Here is a 27,704-nt window from a genome sequence, read left to right as displayed (position 1 = left end):
AGACTCTGGAATAGGTTGCCCAGAGAATCTGTGGATATCCCACCCTTTGAAGCATTCAAGGCCAAGTTGGATGCAACTTTTATGCAACCTGGTGTAATGAAAGGTGTCCTACCTATGGCAGGGGATTGAACAAGATGATCTTTAAGGTCCCTTCCAACCCAAATAATTTTATGTTTCAATTAAATAACTGCCCTTCCAATTTTCCTTTCCTTTTACTTTGAAATTTCACATTTCCACCCCCTGGGTAGAATTTGTCTCTCCTCTTATGCAGGACTTACTTGATCTTCCTTTTTGTCAGCAAGTATAACATAGTCCATGTAAAATTTTATAAAATAAAACCAAATTTCAAGATGATACGTCAACTGGCTTAATGGAATGACAGGAGGCTATCCAAAGTTTTTTATTGTGTATTTCCTTATGGGGATTTGAAACTAAAATAAAATATAGATAGCCAAGACAAAGGAGGAAGTAAGGACCATAAAGGTTCATAAACAATATTTTTAGCATGCTAAAACCAGGTCTAACAAGTACGTGGAAAGTGTAGAGGCAGATAAATAGCAAAGAGTGCACACAGTCTTTAATCATCTTGTACATTCTAAATTCTGAAAGAAAAAAGTTTATCTGAGATATCAAAGTACAAACTTCAAATAAATGCTCCAAAACACTGGATTTTTAATATTGTTTTATTTTTTAAGAAATATTCTCTCTCAACCTATTTTTCCTACTTTCTTCTTAAAACAGTAATACTATTAGGACCTACAAGTTGCAGGGGAGGTACAATCAACCACCTAGTGTGGATAAAGATCAGTTGAGAGAACCGGCACAAGTGCCTATGAGCAAAATAAATCTGGTAGAGTATGAGTGGAAATTAATTTTTCCCCCCACGCGTCTTGTACTAGCCTGCACAGCTGTGTATATTATTGTTTCAATTCTCTATCCTCTATGTATTTATATATAAAAAAAAGGACTCAATACAAATTGTAACTATTGTTAACTAAACTCATAAGAACTCATAGAATACATTAGTCTACTCTCAGCATTCAGAGCTCTGGGCTTAACTACTTGTCAGAGTGATACCACAGAGGTCAAAAGATGCAGAGCTGCGTTAATAAATTATTACAAAGATAAGATATTTCATACATGTGTTTCCATCAGGAGCTGATGAGTCTAAATATTACACATTATTATTGAAGCATTCAAATAACACTGTATGAAAAAATACAACACAAAATATATTAAGGCAACTAGCACACTTTGCTGAAACAGAAACTATTTATAATATCCAGGATTAGGAAAAAAACCCCACAACAAACAAACCACAAAAATTTTCCTTTTAGAAAAGGCTTTGTTTTGTTTTCTTTTCCTTTTTTGTTTTTCTGCATTAAATATGTGCTAATCACTAGTCCTAGCACTTTGGCCATTTTAGAAAACACAAGACATTTAGGAGAAGTAAATGATAGAAAAATAAAACCGTGTATCTGAAAGAATTTTACATTTATACCTTCTAGGTACTGTCAATTTGCTTACTTTGTAGGCTGTTAATTCCAGGATCTCTTTGAATTTTGCATGGCTGAACTTTTTTCAGAAATATTGTAATTATTTCTCAATTCAATTCCTTTAATCAGAGGTATTAAACAGATTGATCTATAAAATATAAACATGGCACCCCAAAAATTATGCATGTGTTCTCTATTAGCAGAGCCTCTAGCACAGAGTTAGAAATATTGTTTGGTAAATGAGGAGACAATTCAATTCTACAGCTTTGCTTTGGATTTACAGCAATGTGCTGGAGAAGGGTTTGAGATAAACTACTACATCCTAAATGAAAAAAATTGACTTAACCACATAGTTGTAAAATTCTTTTGTTTTGCATTTCTTTTTTTTTTTTTTAATTTTTTTATTTTACCTGGAGCCCAATACTTTATTAGCTATATAAAGTGGACCAGTTTTATCTTTATCCCAAAGTCCTCACTGAGGAAGTAGGATTTATGGGTTCCTGCTCCAAAACAGTATGAGATGGGATTTGAAAACCTACTTGCTACGTGAAAATAGTTGCTAGCTAGCTATTGTGAAACAGTGTCTAGTCAGAGACCAAAATGTCTGGTTCCTGCCTGTTGCTTCTGTTACACTTTTTTTGGTAGTCATGTTTTGAGGAGGCTTAAGACACTGGATCCAACCGGTGAGATAGGCAGGAGAAAGTCTTGCTGAAAATGCCTCTAGGGCTAGGTGTGAGCCTGGGATTTGAGTGTCTCGCACAAGCAGGACGTAAGCAGTTCTGACATGCCTGCTGGCAGGAACTACGTGGACTTAAACATCACTGGGGCAACTACAGGGTAACAGCAGATAAGTAGGGAGTTTAAGGATCTTAAAAGCAGATAAAAGCTGCTGAAAGAGAATTAAAATTAAAAACCCATGTGTGCAAGGTAATTTTTAAAATGAGACTTGGGAGTTTTTAAAAATATCATCCTGATATTATATATAAAATAGATTTAAAAAATCAGCATAAATGTAATTATATTTCTTTTGTTCTACATTATCATGAAAACTATTTTTTAACAGATTAAATGCTCAGTTATATATTCCTTTACAGCAGCTTCATAGCAAGGAAACTCCATCTGCATAAAGCTAATGTAACAGAGCAGAAGATCAAGCTCCTGCCCTAGTTTTCCCTAGTCTCTTTCATGTTCCTAAAACATTAAGAGAAGCAGGAGTGGATCCAAAGATGAAGGGACATGAAATCTCCAAAATTTTGGTCCAAGCCAATCAGAATGCTCCTGTTTCACAGAGTAACAATATTACAAAGTCTAAACTATCTGTCTTGACCTAGCAAAGTCAAAAACTTTGCACCTATTATCAGTTAACCAATGCATTCTAGCACAAATATACTATTCAGGACATAAATAGACACTGTTTACTTTGCTAAAGCAGTGCCACAGCTTTAATATCTTGAAGAGCTAACTTTCAAGACAACAGGTTTACTAACTCTTATAAATATCCTCCAAAGCAAAATTTTCAAAAATGCATAACTGTTTTCAACTATGTTGACAACAGTACCATGTCCCCTGCAGTTATTTCAGAGTCCTGACTGTGTGTAGAGCTGATTCCAGTGTCAGAGTCTGTATCATTTATGTCCAGATTAGTCACTCTATGAACAAAGTCAGGAACAGCAATGCTGTTACTGGAGATGCCACTGCCCTTGGATGGCTCTTCATTTGACTGAAGCCTAGTTTCAATGTTGTCTTTAACATGAAGTGAATTAAATTCTTCTGTAAGAAGTTCATATTCTTTTTCCTTCTTTTGAAGCAGTGAGTCCCTGTACGTAAGTTCTTTCTGGATGCAGCTCAGGTATGAGTTGATTCTCAGACCATCTTTCATACTTTTTTCCAGCTCATGTTTTACACTTTCCAAATCTGAGGTTTCCAGTTCAGCATCAGCTGCTCCTTCTGTGTGAAAATCCTCTCCATTTTTTTCCGTGCATAAACCGTGTACCTCTCTTTCAATTTCAGCACACAGGTTCTCTATTAATTGTCTGTGATGTTTCAGTCTCTCTTCAACCTGTAAAATTCCCTCACTTTTGCTCAAATAGTCATGCATCTCTTTTTGATCAGATGGCCTACTCCCTTGCTGCTCAGCCTCACTTGTATTGATCATTAAATAGGAGTCCTGCACATAATTTTCTCCATCATTTGCCACACGATCTAGATGGAATTTCGCTTCACATTTTTCAATTTCCATATCTAGTTCTTTCATTCTAAGGACCTGTTGATGAATGGTATGATCTTGAGAAATGATCAGATGAATCAGTGTCTCCATATTATCTCTCTCTTGCTGAACGCTGTCCTGCTTAAGCTTGGCCAGTTTCCGGAAAGTCTTCCTCACAATTTTCTTTTGCTTGTCTATTGGCAACATCTTCATGTAGTTTGCTGGACTGAGGTCCCACTGCTTTTCTACATTTTGTACTACCTTGGCTTCAGCTGTCTTCCACAATGGAAATGAGAGGAAAGCATCTGACTTTACCAACACAAAATGCAAATTAGACTGCTCTTCCCCCCATGCCTTCCAAAGTCTCAGAATCTTTGTCAAGGGAGGCAGTACTCGCTCTGAGCCTCTCCATTTTTCTACAATGCAGTAATCACTAGGTTTTCCAAAAAGGACCTTTTTCTCTCCAAATGTTGTCTGATGTTCCTCAAGCAGTGCTTGAATCACTTCTGAGCAAGTTGTGCGCTTTGTCAGGCCACATACAATCTTCTCCTCCTGGCAAACCCAAACCACAATCTCTCTTTCATTTGAAGCCATGTCCTTGCTGGGAGATCTGGAAAGCAAGAGACCATGTATAAATTACATATCAATGGCAGAGACAGTATGAATAATTACTATAATTCTGATATGACTAACACATTGAAAAACTCCTGTATCATTGTACAAGACAATAGGCTTGCTTAAATTGCATGAAGAAATGTCTTTGGATTAAGTAACAGCTTTAATTGGCTAGTGCTTTAATATTATTACTAGTCCAGCTGAATGAGAATCTCACACAAAATGTCTTTTATCAAATATTGGTTTTGTACACATAGTAAGTGTGTATTAACAATCTGTGATAAAGTTTGGCAATCTGCCTTACACTTTCAGACTGTCCTAGGATAACATGGCTTTCGGATCTTCATATTTGTTCTCATTACAGAGACTGCAGAAACATTTCTAAGCTCTTAGAAATGGCTTCTGAATGGAAGAGTGCACTGAACATAGATGGACTGAGGAAAGATGAATCTGACAATAGGATAAATCTACAGCTCTTCTGCCACACCTGCACCCACACAAGCATAAAAACATTTGTGTTCCAATTTTTTTTTTCCACTAGTAAGTGTCAATAAATTTGTTGCTCTTCCTGAAGCACCAAATAGCCTGAATTCCAGTGAGTTGTGAGAGAATACCAGCTGCAAAAGAATACATACATGGGTCTGTATTTTATCACATTTGAAATGATACAGAAATGCAAGAAAAGCAAAAAAGTTATTTTATTTACCTTGTTTATTTACTTGTTTGTTTATGAATTACAGTGAATGTGCTATTAACCTGGTACTTCCTTATACACTGAGATACCTAACTCCAGGTGTCTGAGATCCCACTACGGCTCCTGTAACTGTCTAGTCAGTACAATCAGTAGTGCCCAGACAACAATTCAGTTGACCAAAGGTAGAAGTTCACTTTACAACTAATTCTTCATTTTGCCCCCATCTGGTCCTGGACTGCTGTGGGCCTATGTTGGCAGAGTTGCCTGGATATTTGTGTTCTCAAGACTCCACATGAATAATTTGCTTCTTGCCCAGACGTGATGATTTGACCTCTTGCATAAAATGATAAAACAGTAAATTCCCTGAGGAAAAATGCCTTTCTTTGGATTTTCTGGTATCCCTCGCAGTTAATTTGAATGAATGAGGTTTAACCTAGTCTGATGGAGTAGCTTCAAAAGCTTGAAAAGGAAAATAACTACTCAGGTAATGTTCAAAGGACTCAATACAGCATTTGTTTCTATCTAGGACTACATATTCATAGAACTTTTCTAGACTTCTGAGTTGTACTAGGAATGGAGTTTTATTTGGCTTAATTATGGTTATACCCTATTATTAGTAAAGCAATCCAACTTGTTCTTTTTTCTTAGTTATTACACAACATGACAGACACACTGCAATCCAATAAATTGAACTATGATTGACTCAGCTCTAGGTGCCACTCTGACCAGGAGGCAAAAATCCTTAAAAGAGAGGAAACTGCAAATGAATACTAATAAAACTGACAAGTGTAAGTTTATTACTATTCTCTCACAGGAGAGCTCTGTCCAACTACATTGCTTCAGGTCTTGGAACATTCTCTGTAAAATGTGTGTTTTGGTAGATGACTCTGAGTAATAACATCATTTTCCTTCTCCAGTAGCTCCTCCTCACAGACCAGCATTTTACAGTAATTATTTTTTGAAACTGGTGCTCGAAAGATTAATAATGTTTTCATAGACTACTTCTCAAAATAAGAAAGCATATATTACAGACACAGAAAATGGCAAAGTGGCACAAAGAAAGAGTAATATTCAAGTTTAACCAGGGGGGAAGGAATGAAGGATCATACGAGATTAAATGGCATTACTGTGAAGTACATCATGTGCTAAAAAATCAGTATCTGTAAGTCCTTTGAGATTTATGGTATACAGGATGTTATAATTTTTTTTTTCTGTAGACAGATTGCCAGTTAAGTGAAATTCAGGTAAATAGCCAGTTGCAACATAAGTCCACTGTGACTAAAATAACTCCGTATTTGCTTTACACTACAGATATGAAAAGAAAAAAAGCAACAAATAAACTACTGAGCTACATTATTTATTATTTATAAAAATAAGGAAAAATGAATTATCAAAAATACAGTGTCTCAAACCATGTTCACTACTGATACATAAATAACTGATTTACAAATATAAGTGCATTACCAGTCATTGAATTTAGATTTATAAAAGTAATGACAATAAAGAAAAACAAAGGCATAAAAGTATATGAAATACCATACTGGGAAATCTGAGGCAGTAAATTCAGGCTGTATCTTTCCTGGTTTCTTTTGCAATCAAGAAATACATTTCAGGAAGTGAAAGCCGTCTCTTCTAGCATTCTTCTGAGTGTCTTATGCAATTTGTTTTCAAATCAAAACTCCTCCATTTTTTGTTTTTTTTTTTTTTAATTCTTGTTTTTGGTTGATTGGCATACTTTCATGTAGTTGATATTTTCAGTATGTAACCAATTATGTGGATTAAGCAGAAGCTGTCTCTTCTCCTCCTGGCTCCTTTAAAGTTTTCTTATGAAGTCAGTTTCTCTCTGTGTTATTAGTAAATCTACAGATAAATCTGCAAACCCGTAGACATCCCATCATTATTGTACTGATAAATACTTTTACTATACTTTCATAAAGAATTCCAACAGAGTTCAGCAGGAGTTAAGCAAACTTCTGATGGAAACACACCGTATAATTGTAAAGCAACCTCTACAGGATCCCTGAAAACAATATGGGTGTAAAAATAACGTCTTTGAATTACTTTTCCAACCCTTTTTTACCTGTTTATTACCCCCTGTGACTTTTTCAGTTATGATGCACCTGTCTGCCCAGACTTTACATTAAGCTTTTTTAGGGAAGGATGGTTTTTTACTCTGTCTATAGCATATAACTAGTAGTAACACTGCAGAATTGCATAATGTATGCACATGCAGGTACCCAAAGAACTCAAGTAGCTTGTACATAAAAATATGTACTTACACATACATATGTATCTAATGTATGTAACCTACATCTTTAATTATATTGTCACATTTTACAGAAAAGGAGAGAAGAAATCAAAAGAAATTCTGCACATGTCTGTAATTCTTGGATCAAAACTGAATGCTAAAGTACAAATTCTTTCCTTAATTTTTCTATGTGTTTGTCCCAACATATATTATCTTAATTTTTATTCAGTCACTTCACTCAATTTTTGATCTTTATTTCTAACCAAAAAGAAATTAGCAAGACATTTATAATCTTACATTTCCATGGAATTCCAATATCTTCTAAAATAGGAAAAGTGGTTCCTTATTATCCTCCACTAAAAAATTGTAAACTGGCACCTTACCATGGACCTTTTAAGTAAAATTTATTGTATAATTCTTTCATCATAGTTAATTCAGGTAGTTCCAAACAAAAATGAAACATGATTGTGCCAGTCACAGATTAACAATTATTAAAACTTACTTTCAGGATGCACCAAGATGCCAGTACTAGGAAATGTTAATGTTTTTTGTTAAACTGTGCTTTCCTCATAGAAAGTGAAGATTCTATTCTACATATATGAAGTGGAATTTATATGAAAGTTATGATTTCAGTGTAAATTCACCATCAAAGTTCCTCTTTGTCAAGAGAAGAGAGGAGACCTCAAAGAAGAAATCCCCACTGCCTAACCCATCTTTGATCATTGGGAATAACCATCAGATGAAGCTATTTCTCTCTTTCATTAACTACAAGAGACCTATATGGCCACCTTCAATCAAATAGTTCATTTTCAGGTAGGTAAATTCAGGTGAGATTAATCCAATCAGATTGATTCAGATGACATTAATCCAATCAGATTCTGGTTTATCTGATAGAAATGTAACAAGAAAGGTTACAGCAGCAGTTGATTTAGTAAAGACAACTAAATGTGGTATCTACACAACATAACTTCACAGCTTAGTTTAGACCTTGACTATTCAATTTAGCCAGTAATTTACAAGAAAATCCATTAATTCATTACAATACTAAGGAAGAGGTCTTGAATGAATATTGGTGATTAACAGGAATTTTTTTTTTTTTTTCCTGAGACGCAATACTAAAATTTATAATCTTCAGGAACAAGATCTGCTTTTAAACAGTCATTTTAACAGAGAGGCAACCTTCTCATATTTACAAGTTCCTTGACTTTCATGTCCTGCGGTTTTGTAAAGGACACAAAAGAACTGGCATTTCTAATAACCTAGCAGTTAATAGGAGTATAACAGCCAAAGTGTTTTCCCAGTTTAAATGTTTGGCTTTCCTCAAGACCACAGTAAAAATTTCTTCAAAACTAGCTAAGCAACTTATATTTTTTTTAAAATGCATTGCTGCTGTAAGCAGGCTCTGAAGCTTTCAGTTCTGGCTTGAATTCTGTTTCTTTGAATTGATCACCAAAATGTTCTACTTATACATCTAAGATTATAAAGTCTTGATGATAACAACTACATGCAAGTCTATCTTTTCCTTTTTTACAAAGCCACTGATTACTGAGAAACAGATGGGAATTTAAAATCTGACCATTTAGTAATGTTCAAAAGCACATTTCCAATCTTTTTGTTTGCTTGGTTTGATTGCTATTTTCATGCCTTCTGCTGCCTGCTTCTCTTCAAGGTGACCCAAAACCCCATCCTAATCATGCTCTAGACCTCACACAGTCTTAATTATGTCAGCACAAACTGATTACTGTATGTCAGATATACAATTAGTTTATTTATTCTTCAGGCCTAGGGGAAGGTAATACATTCCAGCAACATATAGACAAAACAAAAACATGTACTTATGTCACACAAAATCAAAATATGAGATAGCTTATATGCTGGAAGGGGCACCTTTGATATTCACTGACTTTAAGGTATGTCTGGCCCAAAAATATACGTATCACACACATAATTCTTTGCCTTCCTAAAACAATCTCCCTAAATATGCAATATATAGTTTTACAACCAATCATGCCAACTAAATAAAGGGATCCCCCTACTTTTTAGAATTTCACCTTCATGTGTACAAATGTTTCTTTTTCTTTACTAATTTCTGCAAACATTCTGTTGGGACTAGATCACTTCCATATGATATTGTTAGCAACTTAATGCAGTGTTTCTGAAATATAATGGACACTAAAAGTATTTTGCCTTTGTTGAAAAAAAAGCATAAAAATCTTGTCTCCCTTCACTGCAACAAATTCTTTCTAGACTTCCCCTCTTCCCCCCCCAAAAAATTAACTCATTTTTCAATATTACCTTATTTCTTGACATACCCTCTGCAAAGAAAAATTGAACTGATTAACTAAAAAAATACTTAGGAAAGGAACTCAAACCTGAGATTATATTTATGACCAAAAAATTTTACTAGTTGCCTCCTCTCAGTTATTGAAATAATTTATATGGAATTAATATCAGTTGGTGAAAATAGATGTCACACCAAGAAATACATTAACTTTTTTCCTTGAAAAGGAATTACAGCTCTAAATAAATTTTCCATCAAAGAGTTCATGCTGGAAAGCCATTTGTGTAAAATACCTTAGTCATTTTTTCACCAATTTATTGGGAAAATCATGTTTTATTCTATGACAGCCTAAGCCCTCTCAATAGCACATACAGTCTAATCTGCAACAAATCAGATGATAATTGTGTTTTATGATTGACAGAGTGCTGTGATGGGGTCCTCAGCTGATAAGAGTATGTAGGTATGTAGGTATGCTGCTTTCCTGACCTCCTCAAAGTAAGATCAAAGTGCTTCTAAACTTCTAAGCAAACCCCTACATTATGTCAAGATACCACCCAGAACAATTCACTTTCTTCAATGGAGAAGCCAAAAAGGCTTTAAAAGATGATCCTGCTGCTGTCTACTGCAGTGAAGTCCTTGCCTAGAGATTCAGGGTTTGCCATCTCAGTGCTTTCCTAGAGTGCACTAAGAAACATAAAACTTTCAGGCAGACCCAGGCAGGGCTGTGCTCCCCGTGCTGCTCAGCAGTCCCCTTGTTCTTTCTTAAGCTGTACTCTCCCAGCTCCTCAGTAAGAGGTTCTGTGCCACGTCTCTCACCTGCCACATTGCACAGTGAGGAGCAATCTCCCAGCCAGGCCTGCTCAGTGGCTGAGACACTTGCTCTCCTTTGAAAATGTGGTGACACAATGGCATATATAATCCTGGGAGAGCAAGAGACACTAAACATTTAATAATCTAGTGTTTTCAAGGGGCTGGTCCTTGAGCATGCTGCTGGGCCTTTTGGGAAGTATGTATTTGTGCTATGGTCCTCTCTTTGTTCAACACCCACAGATGTTTCTTCCACGTGCAAGGGCCCAGAGAGCACTTGCCTTGTTTTCACGCACTTTCTAAAAACCTTGTTATCTCAGTGCCAAGATTATTAATTTCTGTTATCTCTTAGAGCTGAGCTATAACTATCATCAAAGATACGTCTGACTATCTATCAAATTGTGATGGTTTTTAATTATATTTACTTGCTGAAAATAATAAGCCAATATTACAGGGATACCTACTTGACACAAATCACCTACATTTGTAGCATAGGGCACATGCTGCCTGTAATTTGAGAGCTTCTGTTACCAGTAACTCTTACATGTCAGGGTATAGAGGGGCTAACTAATTTATCAGACACAGAATCACAGAATATCTCAAATTGAAAGGGACCTGTAGGGATCGACTCCAACACCCTGCTCCTCACAGAACTACCTAAGATTAAACCATATGACTAAGAGCATCATCCAGAAGCTCCTTGACCTCTGACAGGCTTGGGGCCATGACCACCTCTCTGGAGAGACTGTTCTCATACCCAACCCCACCTTCAGTGAAGAACCTTTTCCTAATGTCCAATGATTTATGGAAAGGGTGTGGGAATGCTGCTTCTACCAGATGTCTGACCTAATATGAAGTCAACAACCTAATATGAAGTCAAAGCATAGAAAATACTTACATCATCACATACAATTTAGATAAGATAACATTGATTTATTGTTTTTACTGTATTATTGCTTTTATTGTATTGCTTTTATTGTTTCTTTTTCAAAATCTCAGAATGTTACCATGTACGTGTGTGTGTGTGTGTGTGTGTGTATGCATGTATGAGACAATAGATGATCATCATGAAAGAAAAGATCAAAACATACTTTGGCTTTGTGTGATTTTTATCTGTGAAATTTGCAAAAAAGTAAAGCTATTGGTGCCATGTATTGCAGCTCTTGCTTGGAAGAAACTCTAACTTCATTTGATCCAAAAAGATTTTTGAAAGTGAGTTTAAACATTAAAAGTATAGAGAATACACAGTCCATATGAAAGCTAGGGTCAGAAGTATTTCAACCTTCCAGGAATAAATGGCTCATATTGAAAGTTCATATTAAGTTTATTCAGACTATCCACATTTAAATCACCCTTTCTCTCAACTTTCTGTCCCCTTCTGTAAAGTTATTTGAAAAGCAAAAAAAGCCACATCTTATACTTGGTATGCCTCCTGACTAACTAGATTACACACTTCTGAGTTTCCTACGGGCAGCAGTGAGGAAGCAGCTACTCTCTCACTACCCAATGAAGCTGGAACTACTCCAAAGCCTTAGGGATTCAAGTGAGCCTATTAACTAACTGCATTCCCATTCCCCTTCATGAGTACCTAAAGCCAATATTAATGGACACATTAGTATCCATGTTAATAACATGTTAATGTCCACAGTTAATGTCCATGTCATAGAGGACACAGAAATTCCACACATGACATGTCAGAAACTTGGTTCTTCTTCCCTTCTGCATCACATGAAAGTCAGAGAAATGGCCACCTGAAAGGTATCATGACAAGGTAGAACTAGTACTTTAACTGTAAGAATAAAACCTTTTGATACAGATAATCAGTGTAGTCCCAATACTGCAGGAAGACTTGGAAAGAACATCACAGAACTTCTGAAAACAAAATAATTATTATTATAGAGAGAAATAAATTTCTCTCTACCATCTGTTTCTGTATCCATTTAATGTTGCTCTATCATAAAACTTCCTCTTTTACAGAAATGTACATAGGCATTTACTAAAAATAAAATAAAATTAGGCATCTTGTGAGCCATGTGATATTTTTCAAACATACATATATACACAGTAGTTTGGATGCTCTAAATGAAATATTTCAGATATTTGAAAAAAGAAAACAATTTAAAGAAAGTCTATTTTTATAACTAGCTAGTTACAACACATTTTTTCCTGGTATAAATTTATGTTCATTTTTCTGTTCTTTTTTAAAGGCATAAATTTTTAATTCAACAAGATACCCATACTGTCAGGAAGGCTCTATGAAGCATTTTAATTAGCAACAGCTGTTGCAAATTATGTTCTATATGAATTAAAATTTATGTACTTAAAACTTTAAGTAGTTCCTTCATCTCTTCTGAAGAGAAATGCCATCACCTTAGCTACTGTACAAAATTGCATAAATTATAATTCAGCAATGATCTATGGTTGAAATTTCTGTTCACTTAAACACGTTTTACCATATTGGTGCACTATGACAAATTTCAGTGAAATAACATTGAATTGCAATGGGATATTATTTTTTTTTAACAGAATAAAAAGTATGACAGTTTGAACAAAATAATTGTGGTAATTATTTTATTGCAAATAACTCATTCACACCAGATTGCTTCTGACTTGAAATGTCAGACTTTGGTAAAAATCCCACAGGAAATCATGTGCTTCATTCTAATAACTGTACTTCTTGGAAACAGGTGTCTGAACAGGGACCAATTGTCAAGAAAAATAAAAGAAGGAAAAAAGCCCTGGCAGTACTTAAAATAGATAAAAAAGGAAACTAAAGCAGCCAACAAGAAGGACCAACAGGGGCTGAGAGTAATAATTCTCTCATCTCTTAAGTGGATAGACAGCAGACTTTGTACTACATAGAAAACAAGCCAAGAAATTGCACTAACTCAGGATATTGCACTAACAGAAAGACAGAAGAGATACTGCAAGAGGAATTATACACCTGGGTCACTAGAAAAGAGTGATAGTTATGATGGGTTAACCTGAACACTCCTTTTCTGCTCTAAGTAATAATGACAGGACACTGTGTCATTGCTACAGTGGCCAATTTTTTTGCAAAACCTCATTTGCCAGGTCCGAGTGCAGATTTTCAGTGAAGCTGACCAAAAGTTTACTAGGTCCTCCACTTATTAGCTCTGCCCTATACCATGTTTACGCTTCCAATCACTTAACCTGCAGGCAAGTGCAAAGGCTGCAGTGGAGACTGCATTTGCCCCTGCCCTTTCCTCCTGTCTTACCTCTGAAATTTTCCTCTGCCCCTAAGGGTACACATTCTCTATAAATTACATCTGCTTTAAATCTACCTTCCTGTCAGACTAATCATCATTTCTCCATTGTATAGTCAAAGTCGTAAGGTTGGTAAGTGGATATTAGTCAAAAAAATGTTTGGAATTCCAGCAAGCGTGGTGTGCACACAAAATGGCATGACAGGTAACACATTTATCCTAGCAGGACTGCATTTGAAGTAGCTTGACACAGTGGAGGTGGAGGTTTGAGAAAAGAAGAGGAGAACTAGCTGTCCACGAAATATTTTCCAAGATGAGTAACATTAATATCAACAATTTACTTTACTGGCAAAACATGCTTTGATGTGTATATTGCAACTGCTACTGAGGAAGCAGCTGTTATATGGGAATGGAAGATCCAGGAAAAGCTCCAGAGCCAAAACAAACACTGACATATTCAGTGATAGTAATTCTTTAGATCATGACGGGGGGATGGGAAGATGGGCATTTTCAAATTCCTCAGTGTTAAAAAGCAACATGAGAAGTTTAGGAGTATCAATACAGTAAATGCTACGTCTTGATTTTGAGCAGCAGGTAGTTCTCACTAGTGAACAAATGAAAATGCCACTGGTACCTTTCATCTACCACAAGAATTTTGCTATATTGCAAAAATACAATTTTTTATATTGCTCCCGCATCTAATTTAACTTCCTATGCATATTTAAGCACTGGTTACACTATACAAGCTTTATGGAGATCCTATTAATAATGTAGAGAATGTGTCTAAAACTCCATCGCTGTCAGTAGTATATAGGAAGCAGAATAATTTGTAGCTCTTTTGGAACACAGGCTCCTAAACGACAGAGTTGCTGTTACAGTTAATAGAAATTTGTGTTATCTAACTTCTCCCACTAGAATTCTCATAACTGCCTTTTAGAAGCACCCTAATTGTTTATGAGCTTTTGAGATCAAAGAAGTGAGGGGAATTCCAAGCATTGAGAGTACGAGGGGTTATTTTGCTTGTTTTGGTTTGGGTGTTTTTTTGTTGTTTTTTTTTTTGTTTTTTGTTTTGTTTTTGTGGTTCCATGAAATTCAGTTCAGCTTTTGTTGAAAGGCAGAAGTACACTGCTTCCCTCCCCTGCCTTTGTTGACATTTTGCCCAGTGAAGAAACAAACACAAAGCATTCTGAGGTTGGGTCTGAGCTGCCAAAACATGAACAAAGCTCACTGTATGTAGACAGATGATAATACGGAAAGTTAAATAATGGAATGAGATACAGACAAGGAAGTAATAAGACTTCATGCTACTTTTTCCAATACTACCTGATCTGAAGGAGGCTGGGATGGTTACCTTCTTACAAACCCTTACATGCTGTGCATGTTTTGCACTTCTTCTCTGCTCCTGGCGGCACCATGTGAGACAAGTGCTCTTCTCATTCCTAATGAATGGAAAGTCCAGATGGACCAGGTTTCATTTTGCCAATCCTAAGGCTGAACTCAGGCTCAGAAAACAAAATAAGAAGAATATTCATTTGTGTTCTACGGTGACAGGCGAGAATAGTAGCTATGCAAACGCAATGGTAGAGAATGTCCAGAAGCCTGGAAAGGGGATTTAGGACTGCCCTTTGTGCAAGAGAAAGTCTTTAGAGCTGTTCTACAACCTCACCAATCATCACCCTTTCCTAACTTTTTTAAATCTAATGATTTGTCAGCACAGCTTTTTTGCATATCATAAAATCTAGTCTGAGTATCTCTCTACAGTTTTCCAGGAATAAGAAAGACAGGATGGGCTTTAATATTCTTCTGCACGTATTGCAATAACTTTCACAGAGTGAACCACCCCACCTCGAAATTATAGTGTATGATCTTTCCCATTTCATTTTCTTTCATTAAATCATTTTGAAAAATATCACCTCAAAGGATGTTCTATCAAGATGTCATTTACAATCAATTGTTTTCTTTTTTTTTTCTTTTAAATTTCTCCCTCAAACTTTCTGGAAGACAATTCAGTGACAAATGTGTTCCATTACTTACAGTATCTGAAGAGCTGAAAGGAAGAAAGGACAAGATAATGAAGTGGACTCTTATATAAATGTTCAGTCTAAAGAGCTAAATTGAGTACTAGATACATAATTATGCTAACGAGAAGAGTGGACATAATTTTTTTTAAAAGAAACCTGAAGCATTTTAGTGTCCACTGTCAGTCTGAGAGATTTGTGCAGCTTATGCTTTCAAGTAATTTTCTAAAATTGCCTATCAATGAATGCTTCAATAGGTAGTTAGTCAGCCACAGGCTGATAGGGTCTCTGAAATATAACCACATCTTCTCTGAAGAAGCTACTGAACAAATGAAATAAATTATTAACCTCACCAACTGTGCTCTTCCCAAGCAATGGATATGCTAAAGAGGGCATAGGAGATTGCAAAACTATCTCTAGCCAGCTGAGCAATACAGATAGGAAAGGCAAAAAGGGATGAATTGCTGTCTGGAAGCAAGTTTAATGCTTGATCATAAAGATTACCAAGAGTAATGGGAAATTCATGAGATTAATGCAAAGAAGAAAGGTGTAGATGAGAGAGATACAGAGAATGGTGTCCAGTAGCCCCTGCCCCCCGCCCCCCCTCAAATTTTTAGCAGTAAGAAGATGAAGGAAGCTGACTGCAGAGGAGAGACATTCCATGTGATTCAGGTAAAAAGCCATGTGAATCCTAAAATATTTGAATGACTGTGACTTAAGCTCAAAACCTGTTCTATGACAGACATAATGAGTTCAGATAATGTGTTTCCAGCTGGGTCCATCTGAAGAGGCTCATAACCATGCCGGTTGTCCATCAGAACCCTCCCACTAGAGCTGAGCTTCTTCTCTGACCTCCAACGACTTATGCTGAATTAAGCCATAAAGATAAAAGCCTTGTTAAACCATCTAAGATAGCCATCTAAAAGTGATTTAGGAAGTTTAGCAGGAAACCATTCAAAAATTTAATGCAGCTGAAAAGGTGGTAACTCCTGGCAAAAGATTGGTGAGGAACAGGGAGAGCATGTATAGGCCAAAATCTGCAGTGGGCAGAGCTGAAGCTAAGCACGGCTACGTGACTGTGACCAAAGACCAAGGCAGGCCCAAAAAATAATGGTGCTAGTTTTGTGAGACACATCTATGGCAGGATAGTGATTATCCCAAGGAGGCTGTGACACCAGAAAGACACTGCGAACTACTTGTTGTCATTAGCTCACAGAAAGTCAGACTGAGTCAACATTCAAATTAATCCTGTGTTTATTTCACATATCCAAATGTCTTTGCAGGTGGGGATCCTTTCAACATATGACAAGTCAGATGGCTTCATAGCTCCGGGAGGATAAAAAGGCCTTCTAACAAGGTACTTCATAAGCTGAGTGGTTACCACAGTGACAGCTGGGTGAAGGCATGCTTCCCTCTGCCATGTGAACAATTCTGTCATGTTGGAAGAAATACACATATTTAGCTTTCTTCCATGACATGTGCACATTCTGTTTGTCACTTCTGACTTCTAGAAAAGTCTGGTGTGTACTCAGGTTTGTAGTACGTAGATGCATAAATATGCAATCTACAGAAGTGGCTACTTTTGCATGTATTGTTTATATATACAAAGATTTTGGGGTTGTAACGTATTTTATTGTACATATGTGACAGTATATCATATGAGCTATACATATGCATTCCACGATCACATACAGCACAAGCTGTCATGTATGCATTTTTATACTGAATATATGCCTACCAGGCACAAGTGCTTTAGCACAAAGGAATATGTTTAAGATGCAGCCAAGTACTGAAAAATTTCTGACATTGTTGTTGAAGTTTTCCATGCTACTTAGTTCAACAAAAATTAATTTGATTCAGTGTATGCACAGCAAGATTCATTCTCTGCTACACTGGTCACCTGCTTCCCTTAAATAAATATAATCAGTTTTGTAAGAGACACGGAAGGTACTGAGGCATTGAAGACATTGAATTTTATAACTTTTAAGTATCTTCCTTGCTGCTGAAATTCATAATACTCACTTGGACATCTCAACTTCCACAGAAAGTACTACAGAAGATTCAACTCCTAACAATGGGGTTTGCTGACACCAGCAAGTTCAGCAGGAACTGACCTAAAGCAGTTACAAACATGAACAAAAGGGCAGGACTTAGATGCTGTTAGATCATGTTCAAATATTCACTGCATTTAAAAAAACCCAATAATAATTAGAACAGCAATCAAAACCCTGATTCCCTTCTCTCACTGAAGCTTTCAAGACTAATCCTTGTTCTTGTCTGCCTTACTGTAATTTAAGCCAGCACAAAATGGTGCAGCTTCAACATTAAATACTGAAGGAATTTCAGTTTAGAACAACCTCACAAGACTTTCCTGGAAAATGCACAATGAAGGAGGCACAAACTGCACAGTGTTCAGGACCAGTGTAAGACACGATAGGAGTACAGGTGGCTGGGGAGTGCTACTAGTCAGAATTGAAACACCAGAAGTTCTTAAACATTGTCTTAGGTTACTACAATTACATTTAGCATCAAAGTATCCTCCATAAAACCAGCCCTTATTACTTTTGTTTGTTCAATATGTGTGCATTTTTATTGGTATCTTTTCTCCAAGGTATGGTACAACCCTTTTAGAGGACACTTCAAAATTTAAACTTTTGATATATGCCCTTTACCATCAGATATTCAACTGCTTTTCAGGCTGACATTACTGAATTTATCTCCACATACTTTTGTAGTGAAAGAACTCCCTTTTACAAACAAAAGCTCAAAAGTTTGAAGCCAAAGAGATCCACTCATTTAAATTCCCACTCTGTCTAACTGAATTGATATCCACAGATATGTGCAAAGCAAGACATCTGTAAACTTCCTTTGCTCAGCCCTTATATGAAAGAATTTACAGGACTCTGAATTAGCAAATGAGGAACACACAGTGAGTAACCATTTCTGTAAACTGTGGTTTATATGACTTACCCTAAATCAGGCAGGAATTTTGTGGCAGGGTCAGGGAAAACATCCATGCTATTAGGAAGATTCTCCCTTAATCATACATTATCTACCTGTAATTCACCTCTCCGTTCATGTTTCCCTTTCTAATTTCTAAAATGAGTGGTGCAGAAGATGGTTAATAACCTGCTCTACAAATCTGAGCATGCTCCATGAAAAGTGATTGGGCGGAGCTCATATCATCTACCTTAAGCTATTTAAAAATGTAGATGTGCAGTCAAAGATAATTTTCTGACCTTCCTCTGTAATCAGTGGCATAAAATAGGCACCTCCAAAAGGGTGACTAATCCCATACTGACAGCCTGTCTAAGACTGAATGAATTGCCCTCCAGAAGTGTTTAGATGTATCCATTAACTACAAAGAGTACCTTGATGACTAGATACCTAAATTTTCAGTGGCTCAAGTAGAGTAAGATGAAGCTTGACATTTGTGTTTTACTGTGCACTTGAATCTCAGGAGCGATGTGAGTGTCAGCAAAAGTACTGTGACCATCCACAACTGCAGTTCCAAAGATAACTTAGATCTTTGCCTGAAACTTGCAGTGACTTTCATGGATAAACAAACATTATTAGTTATCTACCTAATCCTTAAAATACCAGGAGTCTGGGAAAGTGCAGTAAAGTCAATACGAACCCCAAACTGTTGTTAGAAAACTGAATTTTTGCAGAGCTTTTCAGTAAAACAGGATATCAACAACAAAGTGGTCCTGAGAGATACAGGCAATAATCAAGTTTAAAAAGTATACACAGTGCCTTAGCAACCGGTACAGAGGAGGTCTGTCAACAGGTAATGTCCAAACAAAACAGCAGGTCAGAACACCAGTTTACCAATTACGAAGCCAAACAAAACATCAGCAGCTGAACATCAGCACAAGATCCCACATTTTAAAATATCACTAAACCACTCTTTGATCAGTGAGCAAAATGTGATACCTTCCTGTGCCAAACGAGGTATATTTTAGGTTATCAAAACAGTGTCCTAACTGTTGCTCTGAAAAACATTGTAGCTTAAAAGCGCCTTCTGTAGAAATAAATCCTTTGAATTGAAGGAGGTTGGGGAAAGCAAAGTAAGATGTTCTATATGGATGATGGAATCTATTAACACAAAGCAAATTGCATGTTCAAGACCCAAGGGCAGACTCTCTTAAAAATTAGTAGTCTTCACTTAACTGCGTTATCCCAGTGAGGTCATACACCCTTACAAGCTGAAGTAAGGTAAATGTATTTATACCTGACCAAAACAAAGGTCTAATAGATTATTAAATGTTCGTAAACCTGATTTAGTCCTTGAACACGAGAATATTATGCTTTCAAATGTTTATTTTAAGCTTTGGTATTTTTCTGTTATTAAAAGGAGGAAAAAAATAAAATCTGCTTTTCAATAGAGGTGATTACCATTATGATCGGAAATTTGTAACTCAGAACTCTTTAAATCAATGGAAGAGAACAAATAGGGGTGAAGAATAAAGAGAGCAACTTAATCAAATCAATGATTTTGACCCTCAATATAAACAAATTATGTATTATATTCACAGGAAACACCCTCTCTATAAATATATTTTCCTCCTATGATTATTCTGCAACTTACTAATTAATGTGGAAAAAAATCATAAAAAAACAACCACAACCTAGAAAATCAAAGGCTTACACCACCTCCAAGATTACAACATAAGAAATAAGTTGGTAGCCTGGCTTCTTCCAGTGCTAACACTCAAAAAAGCATATCTATGAACCATCTAAACTACAATTTAAATGGTTCAAACCGACAGAGGCAAAAATGTACTCAGGTAGACAGGAGTGAGAATGCAACAAGAAAGTAGGTGAAAGAGAAATACATCTTTAAGTAAAGGGTATAAAGAAAGTGCATGAGAGATGTGACAAACATGCACTGGAATTTTTTCTTTCAAGTTTGGTGTCTTTTCCTCACTTCCACATGGCATCAGGATTTGGGTTTCATAGCATTAAAAATATAATTACATGGCAACTCTATTATAATTACCATCAAGAACCTTCCTTTCTTTTTTGTAGTTTCTACAGGTAATTTTCTTTTCTTTTGTTCACTTCACAAAACCACCTCAAAATATATTAAGATGCACATGGCATTTCTTTATTTAGTTCTCTTTCTGAGACATTAAAAACCCTCCTCACAAGACATTTTTAACATTATGGAAAATTTTAGACCATTGAAAAATTCCTCAGAAAATCACATAAAATCAAACCTAAACAATCCATAGTGTATTCTCACTTCCCTGCATGGCAGCTAGGTCTAATGGACTGTACAAGAACTAGAAAAAAATAACTCACAGATTTAATTCATACCTCTCCCACTAACTCACTTTCACACTCTGTACTTCTACACATTTTACACTGTCTAGTCATGTCCTACTTATTTTCCTGAGGCGTGTAAATATTAACACCCAAATTACGGCTAAGGAAAACTAAGTAAGCTTATCAGTTTTTTGAGGTCACAAACAAGTCAGTATCATTATCACTATTGCAACACCTGCACCCTAAGTGTATTTCTGGCTAGGTCAAACTAGGAAAAGGCAATGTGGTTAATCCTGGAGCCTATTTGAGTCAAGTTCCAGAAATGTGCTCGAAAAAGTATTCTTTTGGACAAAGCTTCCTGAAACTCTTTGTCTCTTATCTGTTTTGTGTGATACCCAAGGAATTGCTAGCATGGAAACACTATACAGAAAAAGACAGAAAGTCATCATCTTCAGAGTATCAAAATACGTTAGAGAAACAATAGAAGTGACAATAATAGCCCAGTTACCTATGCACATGACTGGGTACCAGCATGTCCAACACTCAGTTCTAGGCTTCACTTAAAGTGTGGTCTTAGAATTTTTATATTGCATCATCCTTTCTGTCACTATTAACAAGTATTTATCAACATACTAAATATAGAAGCTGGATGAACTAATTAAGGCTTGTACAGCATATGTGATGTTAATGTTTTCAAATAATAATGTTTCAGACCAGAGTTTTAAATTGTTATTATTAATCATGTAAAGCAAACAGAAGACTTTTTTCTGAGCATAGGTAAATCAAGAGGTACTACTCTGTTATTATCACTGACTTTTATTAAAGTTAATAGAATTTTTAAAAGTCCCCATCTTTGAAAACTTACTTATGTCTACTGAATTAATTACACATTTAGCAATGTGTCAGAGTCTTTCTTCATGCATAATACTAGTTTTTCAACAGTAAAATACGAAATGACCACTGGCCAGCAAGATTTTTCCTCTTATTAAGCTTTTACTAAAAAAATGGGGGTTTTGTCTGAAATGTATCTCTCAGCCTGACTGCACTATACTAGTGTTTCAAATTAGCTTCAACATAACCTGTCATGCTCTTAGATGGTGTAGTATTACACTTCTATTACTCATTTTATTTACTCCTTCAGAATGAAATTGCTGCCTGCCCTCCCAGAATAGTAGATAATTAACTCTTTAGAAATAAGGTTAGTGTTTTGCTAGACAAAAGCTCTTCCTGAAAGTGAAGTGAACAAATATGTACAAAGACTATTAGAAAATGTATGCAACCATTTTGACCCGAGACAAATCTTCCAAAGACAGACCAGAAAATAAATTATAATGTATGAAGTCTGGCTCAAAAAAGAACAACTTCTTTGATAGTTCACTAATACATCTCACACTCAGGGAAAAGTAAAAAAAAAATATAAAAAGAATGCATTCTACCATTCTACCAAACAAGCACCATCTTTTCAATCTAAAATTTAACACAGGTAGCACCACTGATTCTAAAACTTTTATCTATCCCCTTCAACATACATACCAAATACCTCGTAGTCTTGTATCAAAAAGCACCTTTATAGCTTCATACAGACTTTTATCCGGGTGTGCTCATCCAAGAGAAGTATTAGACATCTCACATGGTCCCATGAGACTTACAGTGTGGGTCATACACAGTTCATTCAGACAAGCAGCTGATCTCCAAAATCTTTACCAGTCCAAACCTCAATGCTGAGCATTTTCAGTTTTGCTTAATCAAGGTTTAAAATGTACCGCAGTGCACTCAACCGTAGGAAGAGCAGAAGAGATGTTCAGAGTAATACACAAATCACTGTGTTAACTATATGCAATGAGAAACTACTGGAGGGAGGGGAAAAAGGGAGGGATCATGGAAATGCTAGGTCAGTATCAGATAGATGAAGTCTCTAATCTAATTCACTACCCTGCACTGTAATACAAAAACTGAGAGAATAATTGAGTGTGTGTCTCACTGGGGAGGGGCCTCTGTCAGGACAGGAAGAATTCCCTCTGTATCAGGAACACTGAATGGAGATATATGGTCTTTCTTTCTACATCTGAACCAGAGATGAGGCGATTAAAGAAAGGCAGATTTAAAAAGTAGGCAAAGTAAGTCCTTGCCTCCTACAGAGAAACACTATGCTAACTCCTCTGGCAGTGAGGAAAAAATGGAAAACAGTGGAAAACAGTAAGCAGTAAAAGGTGGAAAAAATACAGGAAGGAAAAGCAAAACCAGTAAACACATTTAAACATTAATAGATTTGTAACAAACCTGTTTAATCATGAAACATTACTCTGGGTTCAGAATTGTTGCATGCAAACAGAGTGTACAAACATTTGTAGTAAACATAGGGCCATCATGATGTACACTGGCAAAATATATTTCTCAAGGTGTGTTTCTCAGTGCACAACAGGACAGACCTACAGCATCAAGATGGATTATCTGTACCCTGTTCCTTTCAGTTTCCCAGCTACAACATGAATGAAACAGTAGAGCTTCAACAAGTTTGGCTAAGGCTTATGTGCAAAACCCAAGGAAGGGGTCTCAATGAAAGAAACAGCAACAAGATCAGTTTTCTCACTGTGACATAGATCCAGATATCCTTGAAGAATTTGAATAAACCTAAAGGCCCATTTTTTGAAGTGATCAAATCTAGCACCCAAGAGCAGAGAAGTTTTAATCTTACCAAAAATCAATGCAGCATAAATTCCTGTTCTGCTTGGCAACCAGGAAATCGAATACAATGTGAAACCCTGGTACCTAAACATTGCAAGTATGTATGTTCTGTATTTCTCATATCTGGATAGAGAGCTGTTTTGTCTCTGGGCAGAGCAATGTGTTAGATCAGTACTAACCTTATGTGCAAAGAATTCAGTGCCTTTTCTCTTCCTCCACCTTCAGCTAAGCATTTTCTGCCCTCACTACACTTCTAAAGTGTGATGTGAGCTGAGCATTCCTCTCACTCTCAAAGTAAGCACCTTTAAGAGATTTGCATAAAAATAAATCCTCTTGAGTTTATTCATGTTGCAGAGCCTTACTCCTGCAGGAAACTTTCCACTTTCCTTTGTTGCCATAGAGGGTACAGCCTGTCCCTGTTGCGCACATTTGGGTTTGTAAGTGGGTGGGGCGTCTTGGAAGTATTGTTCTCCTGGGGACACACTGACAAGCACATACACATTCTGGGGACTGTGATTACTTCTGGTTGTCATAGAAGGACAAAAAATAGTGTAAAAACTACTTACAGTTCTTGAAAAAGATATCAAAATATCACTATTGTCTTTCTTGCCAAGAAACATATGTTGGACTCACAATCCTAGAGGCCACTCCCCTGAAATCAAACCAGGGTTTACAGTGATCTACTGGCTACATAGGCCTTGTGCTGTCTCTGTATGAGTGACATTTCAGCAGCCCAGGAGAGTAATACTGACTGAAAATCTTTCAAATACTAACAGTAGTTCAGCAAAGGTTTTGTCTTCCTGAGGTTTAACCTCAGTTTCTTTCTCTAAAAACTCGCGCCATAATGGACAACATCCCTTGCCTCTTGCCGAGACGCAGACTAAGAGTAACCTCTTTGTTTAAACTCTGAGGTCTAAGGGGTAGAGACTGACAATTTACAATCTGGATGTGAAGAGCCTACTATTAAACAGGGCCCTGATCTGGAACCTCTGGGCGATGCTGCAAGACAAGCACTAATTACAGTGGTGTCATCTTGTTATCTGAGCAAATGACTGTAACGCCTTCATTTTCCTTCTGGCTCTTCTTCCACCTACCTTTGTTGCCTCAACTTAGCTTTATGTCCTCATGTAAACATAGATTTTATTCCTCATTTTCTTATCTTAAACCTTTCAGGAGTTTTATTTGCATATAGCAAATGGTCGTTAAAAACTTCCAGAGAAAAAAAAAAAAAGCTGAGTTTCCCAGAAAGGTGAATGACCATTAGTCCTATTTAAAAATAGCAGCAGCAGGTTAAAGATATACATTTGTGTATAGCCCTTTTGTGTCCTTCTTTACACGTAGTTAGACAAGGCAGTGAGCCTCAAGTTCTGACTTTCCAACTACCAGCCTAAACACAGTGAAGGATTTTAAGTTCACTTCTTAAGGTTTCAAATGAGTTCACCAAGATACAATTAAAATGAGAAAGAATTATTATGTAGCTCTTCAATCATACTGCAAAACCATTTTACTAACTGCATAAGCAAGTTTAATTCTCAAAATTCAGTATCAAAGCTAACATTAAGTATGCAGAAATTTAAATATCTGAGTAGATTATAACACATCTTAAGAACTATGTAGTTTTCTTTGTTCTTGACCCCCTCCCCCTACATTTCTGTGGTCATACAGCCCCTTCTTATTGCCACAAAAACTCTCTTCCATTAGAGGCATTCATTTATTTTTGGGGATGGGAGGATAAAATGAAAAGAAAGTCCTAGATGTTCACAGTAATGGTTCCTTTGGTATTTTAATTTTTATTGCCTATTTAAAGCTTTGGATTATGACTTTCTTTTCCTGAGGAATAAAATGTCACATCAGCAAACATAGTGAGATTGACGCAATTAGTGTGAGATATTGTAAATACCCAAAAGAGAAACAGTTCCACCGCTGAACACAGTGGAATTGTGCTTTGTGATTTAATCCTTATTCAGGTAAGTGATGGCAGGAACAAAACTTCTACTTTAAGAGTAATAAATTTACAGATCTATGTAAAAGCAATTTTGTATAAAAGTTCATATCTACTTTTCTAGATCTTCTAAACATAAAATGGCCACATGAGAATTATATCAAAGTTTTACTGTTTTCAGACACATTAGCAAAATACACTGTTTAATCAGTAACCTGCAACATTAATAATTCTAAAATAGTATCTGATTTTTAAACATTGACTTACAATGTTATAATCTTTCTAACTTATATTCCATATAATACGCTAACTTAGTATTTTTACAAAATCCCGACAAATACAAACCCCCCTACATAATTTTCAGTATATCAAATGTGAAAACCAAAACCCAAACATGGACAAGAAATGGGACGTATTTACAAGACTATTTAGAGTTCAAATATATTCCCCATGGGAAAGATCATCCTTTGTATTCTTTTAAATACAAACTAAATTTCAGTGGAGAGCACTAGGTGAAATGGGGATGAGATTACAAGTGATTTTAGAGTTTCTCACTGAGGCAAAATTTCCGTCATCTGTTTCTGTTCAGCTTTACCTGGATGGGCTCAGCCGCTGTACATTCCATAGGGTCCAAGCAAATTTACTCTTAAAAAATCTAGAGCCACCCTAGCACCTAGCATGATCACATAACCCTTTTTCTCCTTTTTGCAGCCCGTGTGTGGGGCATGTGGAAGCATGTACAGCATAAGGTGCAAAGTCCCCATAAAGAAACTTCGTGGTAGTCAACCCAAGGACCACAGCTGTCCCTCTGAAGCATTTTCTAAGCAAAAAAAAAAAAAAAAAAAAAAAGTATATCCAGTACAAGTCCATCCCGAACTAAAGGCTAAACAAAAGAAGCATCCCCTCCTCCCCATGCTGAGAGCTCGATGCTCTCCTACCTCCCAGGCTGGCAGCCAGCAGACAAGATAAGGGACGGGTTTGCTCCGAAGGGGTTGCAGGCTGCCGCTCAACCTCCCAGAGCAACGGGGCTAAGGCGGGCGGCGAGGGGCCCGGAGCCCGGCCTTCCCACGAGAAACTCGGGCAGTTTTGTCCCGGGGCGGGGGAAGGGCTCCGGGTTGCCCGGCCGCCGACGGGACGCGCACGTCGGGGCTGCAGCCGGTTCTCCCGGGCCCGGCCAGCCTCACCTTCCCAGCGCGGGGCACCGCCACTGCTCGCCTCCGTTCAGCCGGGGAAGGTTCGAAGTCCGGAAGAGCTACCTCCCGCTCACGGAAAATATTGCCCAGGAGTCAAAAAAGCCAGAGCGAAGAGGGGCACGACAGGTCCTGGGAAGGGGGCAGGGGAAAAGCTCCTTCCCTCGGCACACGCCGGCCCGCTCCCCTCCGTTCCCCCGGCCCGGCTCCCGCTCGCAGGTGAGCCCCGGAGTGCAGCTGCCGGGAACGGCACGGTCCGGATAACACATCCTGCCCCCAGAACCAAACAAAAAGTATGAAAAAGAATGCATCCCATATCGCCCTGCCTTTTCCTCCACATACCCACGCACTTTACCTGTTTTTATGCCGGGTTTTTAATAAATTCCTTCCAAAAGGAGCCATGATCCCAGCGGCATAACATCAGCGATCCCCAAACAATTCGAGGGTGTTCCCTTCTCCCCTATTTTTTTGCCTGAGCGCCTTCCAGCTTGTTAATAGTCACCGAGCGTAGCGATGAGCTGGAAGTTGTGCAATTTACTGCTAACTTTGAACTCCAGCTTGTTGCTGCTGCTGCACCTTTGGAGTCCTGCCCAACTGCGAACTTGAAGGAGGTGTTTAGAAGCAGGAAAAAGAAAGGGGGGATGGGGGGGTGGAATACGCACTTGCTCCTGTGATGTGAAGTTATGCACAGAACTTGCTAAACTTTCAGCCTTGTCACCCTCAGGGCAGCAGGCAGCAAATGGGAAAGAGGGGGTTTTGCTCCCGTGCGGAACTCTGTAAAGACACACACACACACAAGCACTGAAAACTTTCCCCGGGAGACTCCAGCCACTTCAGGTCAAGTCGCTCAGCTTAAACACACGCGTTAATGAGGAGCAAGCTACAGTTGCCACACCAGTTTTCAATGCATAATAATCTGCCTTTTCAGTACCTCGGTACTTCTTTACAAGGTGTTGAACGAGGAAGATGAAGGAAAAAAGACCGCTGTGGCCCCTCTGCTCTCCCTGGATTTTTAAGTAAACGA

General features: G+C 37.3%; 1 protein-coding gene across 7 annotated transcripts; it reads right to left on the bottom strand.

The window, feature by feature from the left end:
- Positions 1-665: 665 nt before the first annotated feature.
- On the bottom strand, positions 666-27,430 carry RASSF9 (Ras association domain family member 9). Of its 7 annotated transcripts, XM_042017626.1 has the most exons (3): positions 27,036-27,301; positions 26,675-26,950; positions 666-4,312 (listed from the first exon to the last, which is right to left on the bottom strand). In XM_042017626.1, the coding sequence occupies exon 3, from the start codon at positions 4,294-4,296 to the stop codon at positions 3,037-3,039; it is 1,260 nt and encodes a 419-aa protein (XP_041873560.1). In that variant the 5' UTR covers positions 4,297-4,312; positions 26,675-26,950; positions 27,036-27,301; the 3' UTR covers positions 666-3,036. The 7 variants fall into 7 exon arrangements, with proteins under 7 accessions (XP_041873560.1, XP_041873565.1, XP_041873558.1 ...); XM_042017631.1 differs by lacking the exons at positions 26,675-26,950; positions 27,036-27,301 and adding an exon at positions 27,343-27,430; XM_042017624.1 differs by lacking the exon at positions 26,675-26,950 and having other exon boundaries at positions 27,036-27,300.
- Positions 27,431-27,704: the final 274 nt, after the last annotated feature.

The sequence above is a fragment of the Corvus kubaryi genome, unplaced genomic scaffold (assembly GCF_017639235.1).
Source record: "Corvus kubaryi isolate FWS band 111438036 unplaced genomic scaffold, C.kubaryi_AGA036_p1.0 137, whole genome shotgun sequence".
Lineage (NCBI taxonomy): Eukaryota > Metazoa > Chordata > Aves > Passeriformes > Corvidae > Corvus > Corvus kubaryi.
The sequence above is the reverse complement of the archived record's forward strand: the minus strand, read 5'-3'. Positions and strand labels throughout refer to the sequence as shown.

What these genes read in the sequence shown, in the direction of transcription:
- RASSF9 (XM_042017624.1), bottom strand. Translation starts at nt 27,082, where the DNA reads ATGGCTCCTTTTGGAAGGAATTTATTAAAAACCCGGCATAAAAACAG. An exon ending in AAAACCCGGCATAAAAACAG is followed by an intron (nt 4,313 to 27,035) that starts GTAAAGTGCGTG and finishes CTTGCTTTCCAG; the next exon opens with ATCTCCCAGCAAGGACATGG.